We start from the raw sequence: 15,473 nt of genomic DNA on the forward strand, positions 1-15,473 counted from the left end.
ATCCGCCGTCACTTTGCGCGGTACTTTTAACCCGCGCCCCACTGGGGTCTGCGTATAACGCGCCCTACTGGGGGGGGGGGGGGGCTATTCATAGCCCCCCCTCCTAACTCCGAAACTACTGGGCCGATCGTCAAAATTCAAACGGCGTCTGATAGCCCCGGAAAAACTGTCGAGCGAAACCTAATTTCATTGACCTCGAGGTCACCGATGACGTCACAGGTCAGGTCAAAGTAAAAATTATTAGCATTTTGGATTCTTCACGTTTTGGGCTCTGGCCGCCGTCTTACAAGTCAGATCAGGCTCATTTTTGGTTCACACACTCGTGAACAGATGCTCTAGATACTCTGAGGGTACCAAACTTGTACTTTGATTTTCAGGTCAAGGTCAGGTCATCACAGGTCACGAAAATATTATATCATCCGTCGGTCACGTGACACATGTTTTATGGTCCATTTAGGCCAAACATTTCGAATTTGATGTCGTCTGTGTCATTCGAGGTCATTTTGAGTCAAATTTAGCTCAGGTCAGGTCACTTTCAGGTCAAAAAAGGTCAAATTTTGAAGTTAAAATTTTTCAACAAAAAAGTATCTATTGGATGCAGTTTGAGCTCAGGAACACGATGGTGCTATTTATATTGGCGTACGATGTCAAAGTCGTGCTGAAAAATTGATTTGAAAAATTAATATTTGTTAATTTTTTGCAATAATGCGTATAACTTGGCCATTTTTGAAGATATTTAGCTAAAACTTGCTAGAGTTAGTCATAATAATGCGTTCTATCACATATATTCCGGTTTTTTCGAAAAGTCAATAAGTTTTTGAAACAAATGTAAAAATATACATTTTGAATTTTATTATATAAAATTTTCGAAATTTTCAAAATTTCGAAAATCCGAGATAGCAGTTTGATAGCGCATTCTATTTTGAGTCCTCTCATGCAAAGAAATTGGATCTAGCTTAAAAACTGAGCTATTGGGAGCGATTGCCGTGGTTCAATGTTTTGCGTCGAAATCGGCCGAACATGACGTCACTCTGACGTCATTTTCGGCCGACCTATGGTAGGTACGAAGTTCAAATTTTGACACAAGGTGTCAAATTGATGCAGCCGAAGGTACTGAAAGTTTGGCGTCGATACGTCAAGCGGTTTGGAAGTTATTGCAGAAAAACGGGAGGGGGGGGCTATAAATAGCCCCCCCCAGTGGGGCGCGGGTTAAGACAGACTGTACAGTAACGCAATTGCATATGCTAATGCTGAAAAAATATGAATTAATTAACAGAAGATATTACAAGAATAATAGTTTGACTATAAGTATATTGAAAGAATTGAAATGTTATGATAAATATTACTGCTTATTCTGTGCTTTTTCTTTAAAAAAATTAATGAATACTTACTTTCAGAAGCGACATGGCCTGTTGCCCTCAGTTTGTGGGGTGCTGCGATCATTCGTGTCCGAGACGTCAGCTCGCAAAATGCGCTAGTAGGGTGGTAGCAGCATGGTAGTAGCGTTCGTGACACAGTGCACCAGGCACAGACCTTATTGCGATGAACATCCTGCTCGTGTGCAAAAAAAGATTAGGTAGCAAGCAATTAGTACTGAAACAAGCCCAAGGTTCTACCAAACCCTCAAACTGGTCACTCAGTTTGTAGAAGGTGTAGAGGAAAAAGTAATAAGATTGCAAGGGTTTCACATATATTTTGTTTTACACTAGTAACAAACGTTTAGTAACACAAGTTTTCAGTAACACACAAGGGACACCAGCGTGCGACATTCTGCAATACCTCCCAGTGTGCAATTGCAGCATCACACTGAGCAGCAATATCTGCCGTGCAAAACATTCGTGAGCTGAGCACTCAACACGACACAAGGCATTCGTTGCGAAACATAGGAACTCCAGTTACGAGTCAAAAGTAAAACACCATCCAAACACTCCCTCAAATCACGTCGCATCCATACATCCGCGAAACACACGCTTGCACAGCCCTGCCACAACCGTTACGTATTTTTTAACACGACGGCGGTTTTGCCTAGTGAGCTGGCCGACCGGCGGATTTTGCGCCGCTCGGCCTGGTGGCGCAGCGCCTTCTCGCGCCGCCGCGAGTCGCGCTTCTTACCAGCCGGGGGCGAACGTCATGGTTCCTGAAGCCGGACACATGCTGCACGGGTCCGTCGCTCTGCTGGCGCCGCAGCCGGTCGCCGAGCGGCACGCGTCGCGCGCGCCGGGCGCCGCCGGTGATCTCGCGCACACTGTCGCCATGCAGCACGCGCACCGGCAGCGCAGCCGGGTTGGCCACCAGCTCGGCGGGCCGTTGGCGCCGCTCGAGCTGACGCTGCTGCTGGCTCCGCTGGAGCTCGGTGACGTATTCCTCGCCGTCGGAGCTGTCCTCGGAGCTGGGCCGTCCCTCGAGCTCGAGTTCCTCCTGGAGGCGGCACTCCTCGGCCAGCCGCTGTCCGCGCTCGGCCTTGGCGGCCCGCTGCTCCTCCAGCGAGCTGAGCACCGGTTTCAGCAGCCTGAACGTGTCCGACTCGTGATCCATCGTGAAGTCGGGGTTCTTGAACATCGCCTTGAAGCGGTTGTCCTCCAGCAGCCCATGAGTCGTCTTCCTCTTCTTGATGTTAGACGACTTGGCACCGTGCATCAGATTCAGCGCCACGTCTGTTGACTGAGGGCCGCTTGTCCAATTTGACGCCGCTGTCGCGTATGGCATCCAGCTTCTCCTTGATCTTCATCTTGCGGTAATAATCGAACGAATCATCAAGTCCTCGGCCCTCGGGTACTCAGCATCTGCTGGCAGACACAACGGGGGAGTAGCGATATAAGTCTAGACAAACAATTGGCACACCCTAAATGAGATAAACGTGATTTGTTAAATGAATGCCATGCGGCAGTAAGACAGTTGTGATTTGTTTTTTTTTTTTATACAATTTTAAATTATGTCCTTTAGCACTTTAAAAGTTATTTAACCGTATCACAAACCTAAGGTTACATTACATACTTTCACAGCTTGCTGATTAAGACGCGCAGCATTAAAAAAAGACCCCGTGGAGCCTACATTTTTTGGGCGATTTTGCGATAATACAAGAACGCGATGCCCTTGGCGATGCCAGAAAATGTTCACCTAGCGCAAACGGCTGGGGTGAGCCAAACTGCGGAAATTGCATTATTGCATGAAATGTCATGCAATATTGCTCAAATAAATTCTCGCACATTATCACAAAAAAAGTTCAGAATCTGATTTTTTGGCAATAATGCGATGTTATCACAATGACAAAATCACACAGAAAAATTGCGTAGTGGAGCCTGGGCATCAGAAGATTTAAAATTTGTAATTGTCAGGATTGTTACCAACACGTTGCTATCTTCCATCCTTACACCAAACCCAAGGCTATATTGATATAAACCAAACCAAACCTCACCTTTTCAAGGATCTTGCAGCCAACGCCGGATTGCAGGCACCCACAATTGCAATGGCAAAGATCGTAACCCACACAGTCGCGTCCAACCTCCAAGGCAGAAGGCTAATAACGTACCTATAACCTGATATCAACCAAGATACCTATAAGAAACCTATGTCCTATACCGCCTATACCTATAAGATATATACCTATAAGATATCAACCGCCTCGTCCCACAACCAAAACACAACACCTACGCTGGAAATCGCCACCAAATCGCCACTTTGGAAATTGCAAGGGAATCTTGGAGTTGGCGGCCAAATCTCCTGTTAACGTAGTGGTAATCTCATTTTGAACCACACAATAGGGTATTTTTGGGTATAGCGCCTTCCTTTGGTTGGAAAAACGAAACACGCACCGTAGTCGTTCAAACTGACGTCACATAAATGAAATTGTTCGGATTTTATTATTATTTTATTATTATTATTTTTTTGGGTTAGGCCCTTTCGGTCTGACAAGACCATTGCAGAGCCGGAAGGATGATAGGAATTAGGGGGAGACATTGGTCTGGGCAGGCACCCTAGTGAATCGCCGGGGCTGAGCCCGTCCAGACGACAGGCCACCCAGCCCCAAGGCACTCACTGCACCCGGCTACGGGGTGCGCTCCCTCGGGAGCAGCGGTGCCGCTCCAAGGGAGCAGCCCGCATGAGATAAAGTTGCCTGTCCAGCCCGGAGGGGGGTTGTGGCGTGGAGGAGAAGGATTTCAGTATCCTGAGGATAGAAGCACGGAACGGTGTTCGGATTTCTTGTCCTCCCGAGAACATCTACCGCCAGTCTATCTTCACAGCTAGTTTGGCGGTGGGGTGCGATCATCTGTTTCCGTGGGGAGGCGGCTCGGATGGCAGGGGCGCCTCGTGCCCTAATGTGCGCGCCACAGTCGGGCATCGCGTCCCATTAGACCCGGGCCGTATCATAGCCCCCATAGCTGGCCTGTCCCTCCCGCCCACCGCCCGGCCGGTCGGCCGGTCCGCCGCCGTCAGCGCGGCGGTGTGCAGCGCTCCGGTCACGTGACCACTCTGCGCCGGCCGTGACGGACGGGCTGTTCCGGTCACGTGACCGGCCTGGCCACTCGCCTGGAAGCGTTGCCACGGCTCATTGCCTGCGGGCCCGGCCCTCCGTCATATAGCTGCCCTAATGGCCAGTCGCCGCGGGGCCGGCGGACGGCATCGGGCCGGCTGGATGGAGCGATGAATTGGAATGTTTTTATTTTATTGGTTTGTTGTTTCATGAGTTATGCATTAGCCAGAGAATATCGGCCCTGAGAAATGACCTGGAAGAGTACTTATTAAGCAGCCTTGGCGAGCAATAGTCATAATGCGCTGGTAACGCCTGCAATATAGCACTGCACCATTTCATGTGGTATTGACCACTTGGGGCGGACCACTCGTGATTGGCTGTTATATTTTTATTCTATTTTATTTCTCCTTTGTCGCATTGAGGGATTATGGAATGTCATTTATTCCTTTGTGTACTTAATACCAAAAGTCTTGATAAATACTTCGGCATTGAATTAGCGTCCTTCAACCAGTCAGAGCTACGATAATCTCGAAGCTAGAGTCCCAGTTGTAGCAGTTTTAAACCTCTTTCTTTTTGCCTGAAATTACCAAGAAATCTAATGAAAGACAATGCTTGGCTTGCTGGTCCAAGAGAAGAAAATTAGGATGCCTTTGTGCTTAAGAGATATTAAGTCGCCAACGGTTCTACATTTAAGTAACTTTTAGGTTTACTCATCCCTTGACTTAATGATTTTCTTTAAAAAACTGGTTGTTAAAAAGTGACGGAAATGTAAAATACTCCAGATAGGACGACACTGAGCAATTGTCCACAGCCAGCGCATGGTTTGACACATATGCCCATAAAAAATTCCTCCTGTTACTGGGTGTTAATATTTCGAAGAACAGTTTTACGAGAGAACGCTCTGAAAATATATAACATCGAAACTGAACGGAGACAAAGGGTGCTGTCACGTCCAATTTCCATATTTTTGCCGCCGAGATCTCGTTTCAGTGCCAGTGGAGACCATTGATTTCATTCTGAAAGCGTCCGAGTATTCTTCTTAGAGCCGAGAAGTCACAAACTGCAAAATGTCTTCCCTGACGGACTTAGTGTTAGCCCAACCCAACAAAGGGTAACCAGGTTAGGCAGATGGAAAACGACTGCAGAGGTAAGCGCACAATCCAAAGACGAACCAAACGTCGGGCAAAAGCAGGATAACTAACACTGGGTGGCTAAATTCAGACCTGTTAACTTCACCGATAACTCCCAGCGTTTTGCGTTGATATATTAAAGAAAATGTTATACAAACGCTATTTAGAGAGTCGTTTAAGCTCTACAATGCCTTCATTTAGCGGCATTTGCTCAATATGCATTAGTTGATGTGCTGCTGTAAAAGTCAATATTGATGCACATTACCCATGCAAGTTTTGAACAGCTGCCAAGTTGTCTCGTAAGCTGCTGACGTGTACAATCTACACTGAATGATATAAAACCAATAGATCGGCTCGTATTTCTCGGTGTTTTGAAAGCAGCTTGTCAGTCGCTACAGAAGTTGCCTCATAAATAAATCCACTTAAACTTATGTGCACGGTCCTGCAGCATACAAAAGTCGCCATGCAGGCCATAACAATAACCGTTCAGTGCGAGGCCAGTCGAGTGAGCCAATGCAGGGGCTCCATGCAACTCGACAACTCCGATCGTTAGGTCAGTGTATCCTACAACCTCAGTCCCTCGTACCCCTCATTATAAGCCACCCATCCCCACGTTTTGATACCATTGGCCACCCTCCCCAATCCTGATGCAAACTGGCTAACCCCCCCCCCCCCCCAAATATCCCGTGTGCCTTTTTACCCTCCCCCCTTATATCCCACGTGACTTCTTCCCCTGCGTTGCCGCTGCTATGGTTTATAGACCGGCCACCGTCCCCTAACGTTCCCGGCACCGATATACCACAAACCGACTCAGATCGCGCCCTGCCGTGCTGTGGCATCTTTGGCTCGTATCCCGTGGTATTCGGCGGCGCATGTGTCGGACCACACACAGCGATTGGTTATTGTCGCATGGTCACATCGATTGGTGCGACGTCATCAGATGGGGGGGGGGGGGGAGGCTGGTCGACTAGCCGTGCGGCAGTTCATTCTTCTTCTGGATGAGAGAATTAGCGATAGGGAGCATACAGCAGAAATATTGACCTAGGATCAGAATTGGGAATTTGACCGATAATCGAAACGGAGATGTAGACCACGGTTTCTATTGGAGGAAATTTGATGTTACTATTATTAGCCAGGATGGAAGCAGGTAGGTCGATCATGGTGTTAGTTGCTTTTAGTGAAGTTTTATCGAGCTATGAGGCTGATGATTGGCTCCTTTTGGTGAAGTAATATTGCGTATATCAACCATAAAACATAGATATACGACCGTGTCGGCTGGCTCGACAGTTTCATCCAGTTTTACCGGCCGACTCTATGTTACACACAGACGGCTCGATTGAACGCAATGAAGCCACTAATTTGACGCGGTCATTGCCCGTTTAACGGCGACATTTGGCCGCAATGAGGTCGGGAATGACTGTATTGTGGCCACGGTACAGAGCCAATATACTCGGCGGCGCTGGTGGATTGCGGCCGGTGGTGGGCTATGCTATATATTTACGTCAGCAGACACTCCACAACACGGTGGCTATTACGTGTCAATTGTCAGTGAATAAAACGGTTGGGGAAGTCAAATGGGACACGGCACACAACAATCATCCGCTGAAACAACAGCACACACAACACTAACACACGCACAATCACTCCAAATAAAAGAAACGTTTCGCTGCCGGTTTAAAAGCTGCTGGCTCGAGCCGTGTCACTTCACTAGGCATAGAGTTTAAAAGCGAGGCTGCTCGGTATGCAAACCCTCGCCGCCCGACCACTGTTCTTGTAGCTGGCGGGCGCAAGTCACGGTCTTGTCTAGTGGGGCGGTTACACTGCCGTGCGTCGGCGAAAGTCACAAACAGTGAGGCGAGCTCCTCAGGCTCGCCCAGGGCACGGATTCTATGCGCAATGATAGCGGTCTGCGCATCACACATCTGGCGCGGTGTGTGCAGGCCCAGGTCGTCCCGCGCGCGAGACACACGATCGTACTTTCGGAGACCGGCTGCTACTCTGGTGGCAAAGTTCACAACTTTCAGTAGCCTCTCGTTGTTAGCCGCGGAGCCGTTCCCGTACACAGATAGACAATATCTCACGCGCGAGACGACCAGGCCCTGCACGACCGCAAGAAGCGCCCGCCGCGGGAGGAGGCGCCTCAGGTGGCGGAGACCGATCAGGAGGCCGACACACTTACGTACCACGTCACTGACATGAGCATCCCACGTAAGGTGGCGGTCGAAAATGACACCAAGGTTTTTAACATATTGGCTCTCCCGAACGGTCCCGCCACCGACCCGCACGCTGACAGGGGGGAGATCTCTGGTATTCTGTCGGGTGCCAAGGAGGAGGATTTCCGTTTTGGACGTGTTGAGTTTAAGTCCGTGGGCATGGAACCACGATGCCAAGGAGGTGAGGGTAGACTCCATGCGTTGGATGAGGTAAGGAAGATTGCGCTTGGTATCGGAAATAAGGATTTGGGTATCGTCAGCGTACTGGGTCACATGAGCGTCCGGCGCGTGCAGACTGAGGTCGTTGGCAAAAATGGTGAATAACAGAGGACCGAGGGCTGATCCTTGGAAGACTCCCATGGTGTTAGGAAGGGGCTTCGAAACCACTCTGTCACCGGAAAGAGAAGAGATACAGACAGACTGAGTGTGACCGGTGAGGTAGGAGGAAAACCAGGTCGGGTGGATGCCATAGAGCTGGAGCTTGGAAGCTAGCAGTGAGTGAGGAATGACATCAAAACATTTACTAAGATCCAGAAGGCAGAGGAGGGAGATAAGGCCACGGTCCATGTTGGAAAAAGCGCGATTAGTTACAGAGAGCAGAGCGGTTTCGGTAGAGTGAAGAGGACGAAAACCGTGCTGGGATGAAGAGAGAAAGTGGTTGTTAGACATGTAGGCGGAAAGTTGTCGGTGCACTAAGCGCTCGACAACTTTGGCTATGGTGGGGACGATCGAAATAGGACGGTAGTTGGAGACCAGATCAGGATCACCGGACTTAAAGATAGGATGGACTAGGGAGTGCTTCCAAGCATCGGGATAGTCACACGTGGAAAGACAGGTATTGACAACATGGAGCAGGATGGGACCAATGGCTTCGAAAGAAAGGAGCAGGATGCGAATACAGACGCCGTCAGGTCCACACGCACCGGAACGCTTCATGGAGAACACCACCTCCCGAAGCTCCGCCAGTGTCACCTCGGCGACCCGAAAACCACACGCACCAACACGCGGCGTCAAAAATACACGCACCATTGGTGTCAAAAATAACTGAACGTGTTGTCCAGAAACAGCTGTACATGTATTTCAGTGAGCAGGATCTATTTTCACCAGCGCAGCACGCATACCGGCGAAATCATTCCACCCAGACGGCGCTACTCACCGTGTCCGATTATATACTGTCCGCGATGAACCGCCGGGAAATTGTATTGATCGCTATGCTTGATTGTAGCAAATGCTTTGACACCATCGACCACTGCACGCTTCTGTCTGTACTTCGTCTGTATGGTGTCGACACCACTTGGTTTGCTAGCTACTTGTCAGGCCACAGTCAGCGCGTACAGGTAAACAGTGAGGGCAAAATTCACACGTCTCAACTAGCTAGCAATCCCACCGGAATCTACCAGGGGACAGCGTTGGGTCCCCTTCTGTTTAGCATTTTTTCTAACGATATGCATTTACACATAGACCCATCTGTCAGGCTAGTCCAGTACGCTGATGATAGCCAGATCGCCGTTTGTGGAAAAAAGGAGGACTTGCCACAACTCATTAGCCGACTCGAGGCAACTTTGGTCACAGTTCGCAAATGGTTTGCAAGTCGGAAAATGAAAATTAATGCGGCAAAAACGCAGTTGGTGACATTCGGAACAAAGCAGCTGCTACAGGGCCTCCCGCCCATCCAAATAAATTTTGGTGGCGAAACGATCACTGAAACGTCAAAGGTGCGTAATCTGGGGCTGACGATGGACCGCCACATGACCTTCCGTCCGCACTTAGACAAGGTGACCGGAACATGCACGGGCGTACTCTTGGGTCTGTCAGCTGCCCGCCATTGGCTACCTCGTGACGTCATGGTGATGTTGGTCAATGCTCTGGTCTTGTCGCGAGTCCGCTACTGCCTGGCAGTATACGGAAATGCATCTTCAGAAGTTCGTGATCGCATCCAGAAGATCATAAACTTCTGTGCAAGAACAGTCACAGGCCGATCCAAGCGTGACCACGTTAGTGATGCAATTCGCTCGCTAGAGTGGCTACGGGCCACTTCGCTTTACCAATATAGCACCATCACAGCATTCCGTGCAGTGATCACATGTGGTGAACCACTCTCGTTGGCGGAAAACATCAGCGTGCACGAACACTGTCACAACACGCGTCACGCAGGGCAATATAGACCGAGATCAATCAGAACCGAGTTGGGGAAGCGTATGTTTGCCTACTCTGCTCCTGCACTGTACAATGAGTTACCGCGGGCAGTGCGGGAGACGGGTGCCGGCGGCTTTAAGCGCGTGCTCAAAAACCATCTGATAGACTGTGAGTGACGTCATCGGCTGCGTGGGAGTGTTGTATGTGTGCGTGTAAGTTTTTAACTGTTTGTCTTGCTCGTTTTTCTTTTAACCCATTGCTTTTATCTGTACCTATTGAGGATCTTTTAGTGTGTTTTATATCGACGCGGTGTATGAAAAACCACGATGTATGTGTGGATCACCGAGAATACATATCATATCATATCATATCATAGCGGCAGGCGGCACGGAACGTCGGGCGGCACCCCGGAGCTAGCCAGGCTAGCCGCGACACGTGGGCCGACATCAACAAAAAAGGCGTTCATTTCATCAGGCGTGGCGGTGGGGAGGGTTGCTGTGCCACTCCGCTTACCGGCGACCAGCGGGCGGACGATGCGGTACAGAGAGCTGCTACCGTTATCGCGCAGTCTCGCCTCGATGTCCACCCGGCAGTCGCGCCGGATCGCCGCCCTCACCCTCCTGTCAAGTGCACGGAAGGCCGGCGATCTCCCCTCACGGCGCAACACACCCCTCCTCTCCGCCATCAGACCAGGGTCGCCGAGGTGACAGCCGGCGCACACGGGTTCCGGATACAGGTCAATCGGAGCGGAGCATGCTGGTCAAAGACATGAATCAAACGGCGACTGAGATAAGACCATTTCTCGGCGACAGACGGACAGCTAAAAACACCGGACCAATCAACAAGATACAAGTCATGTAACAAAGTGAGATGATCGATGTTCCTAAAAAGACGAGTGCTAACACGGCGAGGCTTACGGCGGCATCTAGGAACGTTAAAAAGAGCACGAACAAAGTAATGAGGGCTAAAAGCACATCTAAAAGCTCTCACACGCTGCACGACGTTACTCGAATTGCATATAACTACATCTAAAAGAGATCCTGATGAGTAGGTCGGTTGTGTAACGAACTGTTCTAAATTTAAAGATCGCAGCATCTCCAGAAGTCGGTCCTTTCCAACACAGGTGGTAGTGGTAGTGTCAGACAAGTCACAGTTCAGGTCACCGATGATAAAAATTGGTCCAGAGTGCTGCAGTAAAACTCTTTGAAACTGCACCTCTAGTTCGTCCAAGTCCGCCTGAACGGCCGCCACTGTACGGCGCGGGGGACGGTACACTGCGGCGATGGAGAACTGTCGGCCGGTCGCCGGCTTCACCCGCAGCCACAGCGACTCCAGCCGACAGGCCGCGCAGTCTGACGCAGGCTGGGGGATGACAGACGCCGTGTAGCTGTCCCTGACCAGAATGGCCACCCCACCGTAGCCCGCGTCACCCGGCCGGTCGGCTCGGTGCAGGGTGTAGCCGGGGAAGGTCACCAGCCGGGACGCAGTGGCGGGCCGCAGCCAGGTCTCGGTGATATGTATAGGAGCTGCACGGAAACAGGCGATGACAGAGCGTACTCAGCTCTAGTGCCAGGAATGACCGGATTTTACACAATGATTTTTCTGATGCAATGATTAGCCCGGAAATATATCGACGGGATGAACACAATAGCGATAACGATATTTAACCCGGCAGTTGCTGGGGTATTTCGCCACCCACCGTTTGCTGGGGGGGGGGGGGGCGTTAAACGCCCCCAGCCGATAACTCGAGAACCAATAGGCGCAGCGAAACGCACGAGACGGCAAACGAAAGAACGCGACGAGACGCTTCAGATGAGTACTTCAAAGTTGAATTTTGAGGTCACAGGTCGGGTCAAGGTCAGGTCAAACACCTGAAATCGGGCTTTCAGTAGCATGGACTTCAGGACTTCGCAATGGGCGCCTCTCGTCAGAAACTTTGTCAAAACGGTGCACAATCCATCATATAAGGCCTACAAGAGTGTCAGCTCCATGTAGGGGGCAGTCAAGCATAGGTCAGGGTCAAGGTCAGGTCAACCGGGTAGGCACATATCCCCGAAAATCAAAACTGATATTCGCAGCCTATGACACATGTTTTATGGGTAATTTGGGCCGTAGAACACGATGGTGACATTCATTTTATCATATGTGTACGTGTTTGGCTCAAAAAGTTCAATTTCAGAAATTCATGTATCATGGTCGTGAAGTAGTCACGAGAAATTGTCAAGATTCAGTTCAAGATTTTGGAAAATGCGGAACGATAATCAATAATCGAAGATAGCCATTTGATTGATCATGGTATTGGCATTCTAATGGCGTTTACGGCATGTCTGTATGTCTATTCTGTGATTTTATATGATTTTTTGAACATATGCCGTTTTTGGTCGAAAACTCAGAAATCATGACGTCACTAAAACCTTGATATCTCAAAAATTATCTGACCGATTTTTTTCAAACTTTGTCACAATAAACTTCAATCAATTCCCTACAGGTACCCAAAATTTGGCGCGCCTGCGGCGCGCCGTTTTTACGCTATGGCCCGGCGAAAAAAGTGGGGGCGTTTAACGCCCCCCCCCCAGCAACTCGCGGGTTAAAGATTAGTACATTAAAAAGTATATGTTGACAGTTAAAAGCTAGATACAAATATACTTTATCAACAGTTTTATGTTGGTCAGCTCTCACCGTTCCATGGGACCCGGATATAGCATGATTACCGAGACATCCGATAAATAGCCATCGATGATAAATTTCCGTGGATGTTCCAGATGCTCTCCGCGGTGGCCGTCTATTTTTCAGCGCGGTGTGGATTGTTTTCTGGGTGCCGTGGCGGGGCTGTGGAAGGGAGTGTGATGGGGTTAAGCCGGGGATCTGGTTCGCAGCCGGCTGTGGGTTCATTGGGACCATATTAGACCGACATCAGGGATCGATGAAGTACTGCTGCAGGCAGCTCTGCAAGGGATTAGTGCATCAGGTAGAAGTGTGAGGTGTGATAAGTTTGTGAGGTGTGCCTGGAGTATATGTAGATGCAGAGCGCGAGAGATGCTCGAATGTTTTTAGATGAGGTGGCTAACATGATTTACTGGAGTGAGCTGCAACGCTGGACAATACAATAAGTGCGGTTTCCTTGGGATTGGATGAACTCGAATGTAAAGTGCGGGCGTCGAGCTGTCTCGACGATGCAGTGGCTGAGGCCAATTGCATGGCAGTTATTGAGAGAAGTCAGAAGAACGACTAGCCTCGGTCATAATCGTTAAAGTGGTTTGATAACTTGACGAACTGAAGTTGACTGATGCAGTGATCCATGACGTTTAATCTTCTCGTCGATAGCACATAAATTGGGTTTGTTTGTGCTCAAACGTCGAGCATTGTTCGCTCACCGTCTGCTAAATACGCCCTTCTGAAAAAAACTCTTAGACTTTAGGCGTTATTTCCCTGCGGTGCTCGGTTCCAGCACACTGCAGCCGCTCCGGGGGACCATTCATCTCCGACAGTTTCCCCGGACTGTGACGTAATCAGGGGGCCGCTCCGTCCGGACCTCTCCGGGGACAGCTTGGTGTCAGACAGGGCCGCCAGAACTTGGACATCGCGCCAGCTCAGTCATCCGCCGCCGATCGTAAAGACCAACGGCGCAATTAGCAAGAGAGACTAGGATGGCCCCAGGCGATAGCAAGCCGCCTCAGGAAATGAAGTGCCAACTCGTGCTGTTTCACTTACGGTGCTGTCCACCGGGAGAACTATGGTTCTGGCATTTGTGGAGTTAGATACAGGCAAATAAAACTTTCTGCGCCAGAAATGAGAAACTTATTATTGAATGCTCGCATTTCGTAGGCTTATTTTGCTACCTATTTCGTTCCTAGTCGGGTAATCAGAACAAATGAATAGCATGAACTCGTTGTCTTACACTTAGTCCATACGTATGCAATGCTTGGCATTGGTGCTGTCCTACCTATTACACATGAGAGTCATGTTTAGAGGTTCCTTATGGGTTCAGTCTAGGTCCCCCAGACGACGATAACTGAGAGTTTGTTCTAAACTTGGGTGCTGTGAACGTGCCCTGTAGTGCTGCTACTACTGAGAGCAAAACAAACCAACCCATCCCCTGGAATAAGAAACGCACTTTTCACTCTTCAGCCAGGAGAAACTGAGCACTGATGCTTTTTTATGGTTGAGACCTGACAACACTTGACCCAAACAACGACCACGCATCATGTGTATTTTCAAAAATCCTTTTGATCGGTATCGATCAGTTACGGTGTTCTTTTTCTAGGACGTTCTGTGTACGTAACGAAAGTAAATTTTCGGACTGCATGCATTTGTAGGTACCCGTTTTTTCACTTTTTGTACGCATTTCGAAACTTTTTTGTATAGAAAATCAGCAGTTGGGTCATGGATCCTGCTCCGAACTAAAAAGCGTATGAAGGCTGAAGAAGTAACTGGGTGCTGCCTGCCGATCCTTCTTATTGCTCACAATATAGCATACAGCCACTTTGGTCATGCCGGAAGCGTATACCAGTGGTCATTTGCAGCAGAGGTGAAATTCCCGCAGCTCACCCCGCCGCGATGATCCTTATGAGCCCGGCATTACGTGTGACGGGCCAGTGCGATATTGCTCGCGCTGAGAGATGGCTATTCATAACAAGTTATTAGGTGACGATGATATTACCGGGAGATGTGTACCCAGTGGCCAGTCTGTCTGCTACTCCTTGACCGGGGAGATGTAGATACGGACAGTGCACGCACTATAGACGAGATCAGGCAGCCCTCTGCTGCATACTCTACCCTCGATCCGGAATACGCCGCCGCTCATACTCTCTCTCCCTGCAGTGTGATTGGCCCCGTCCGTTGGGAGAAGCCCAATTTAGCCGCCAGACGCCCGTCTTCCTCAACGGAACAGCACTCGTATCAAGATAAATGCACGCGTCTGCTTATTGCATCTATATTTCGGCCGAGTTTTGTAATATCTCGAGATGGATCGTCGGGCCGCTGTCCGAGGCCGTAAAAAGCCGCCGTGCCGGCCGCACGCATTAGTTTGATAAATGGCTGTGTCTGTCCCAGGTCCGACCAGATGCATTATTTCTGTGAACAGAGTGCATCTCTGAGGTATGCTCAGACTGGACATCAACCTGTACGAGCGAGTTGGACGTCCCAGGAACACATCTCATAACGTCATGGGAGGCGACTCTGAACTCTTGGAGTTCTTATTTCATAGGTTTAGTTGGGATGGCATGGAATTCAAAATTCTGACACATGATGTAACTTAACGTTTAGTAAATGCAGTCCTCATTGTTTTTTTTAGTAAAGTTATCAGGTCAGGTGGTTTCCTTTGCCGCCCGAGGCCGTCCGTGTCGGACCGTGTCCGTGTGCTGTGATTGGGCCGCCCGCCTGTCACGTGATTGTTGACCTTGAACCGGATGTCATCCGACTGGGGTGGGGTGCCGGATGGAGGACTACGAGCACGAGATTCTGTTAGAAATGCTTTGTGCCGTGGCGACAACTGATAGTCCCGGGATTCGGGAACGATTTGGC

The 15,473-nt window shown here is 49.6% G+C and overlaps 2 protein-coding genes across 2 annotated transcripts in view; one reads left to right on the forward strand and one right to left on the reverse strand.

Moving 5' to 3' along the window:
- LOC122383305 (protein O-mannosyl-transferase Tmtc3-like) overlaps positions 1–15,473 on the forward strand; it is a 58,052-nt gene that overhangs the window by 15,718 nt on the left and 26,861 nt on the right. The window lies entirely within an intron of this gene.
- On the reverse strand, positions 1,672–3,767 carry LOC122383304 (nucleolar protein 10-like). Its single transcript, XM_043369595.1, has 2 exons — positions 3,416–3,767; positions 1,672–2,783 (listed from the first exon to the last, which is right to left on the reverse strand). Exon 2 carries the CDS (start codon positions 2,704–2,706, stop codon positions 2,026–2,028), a length of 681 nt encoding a protein of 226 aa, XP_043225530.1. The 5' UTR covers positions 2,707–2,783; positions 3,416–3,767; the 3' UTR covers positions 1,672–2,025.

Source organism: Amphibalanus amphitrite, unplaced genomic scaffold (genome assembly GCF_019059575.1).
Source record: "Amphibalanus amphitrite isolate SeventyFive unplaced genomic scaffold, NRLGWU_Aamphi_draft 000160F_arrow, whole genome shotgun sequence".
NCBI lineage: Eukaryota > Metazoa > Arthropoda > Thecostraca > Balanomorpha > Balanidae > Amphibalanus > Amphibalanus amphitrite.

Bases quoted from the DNA above. Each gene is read 5' to 3' on its own strand.
- LOC122383304 (XM_043369595.1), bottom strand. From the start codon at position 2,706: ATGCCATACGCGACAGCGGCGTCAAATTGGACAAGCGGCCCTCAGTCA.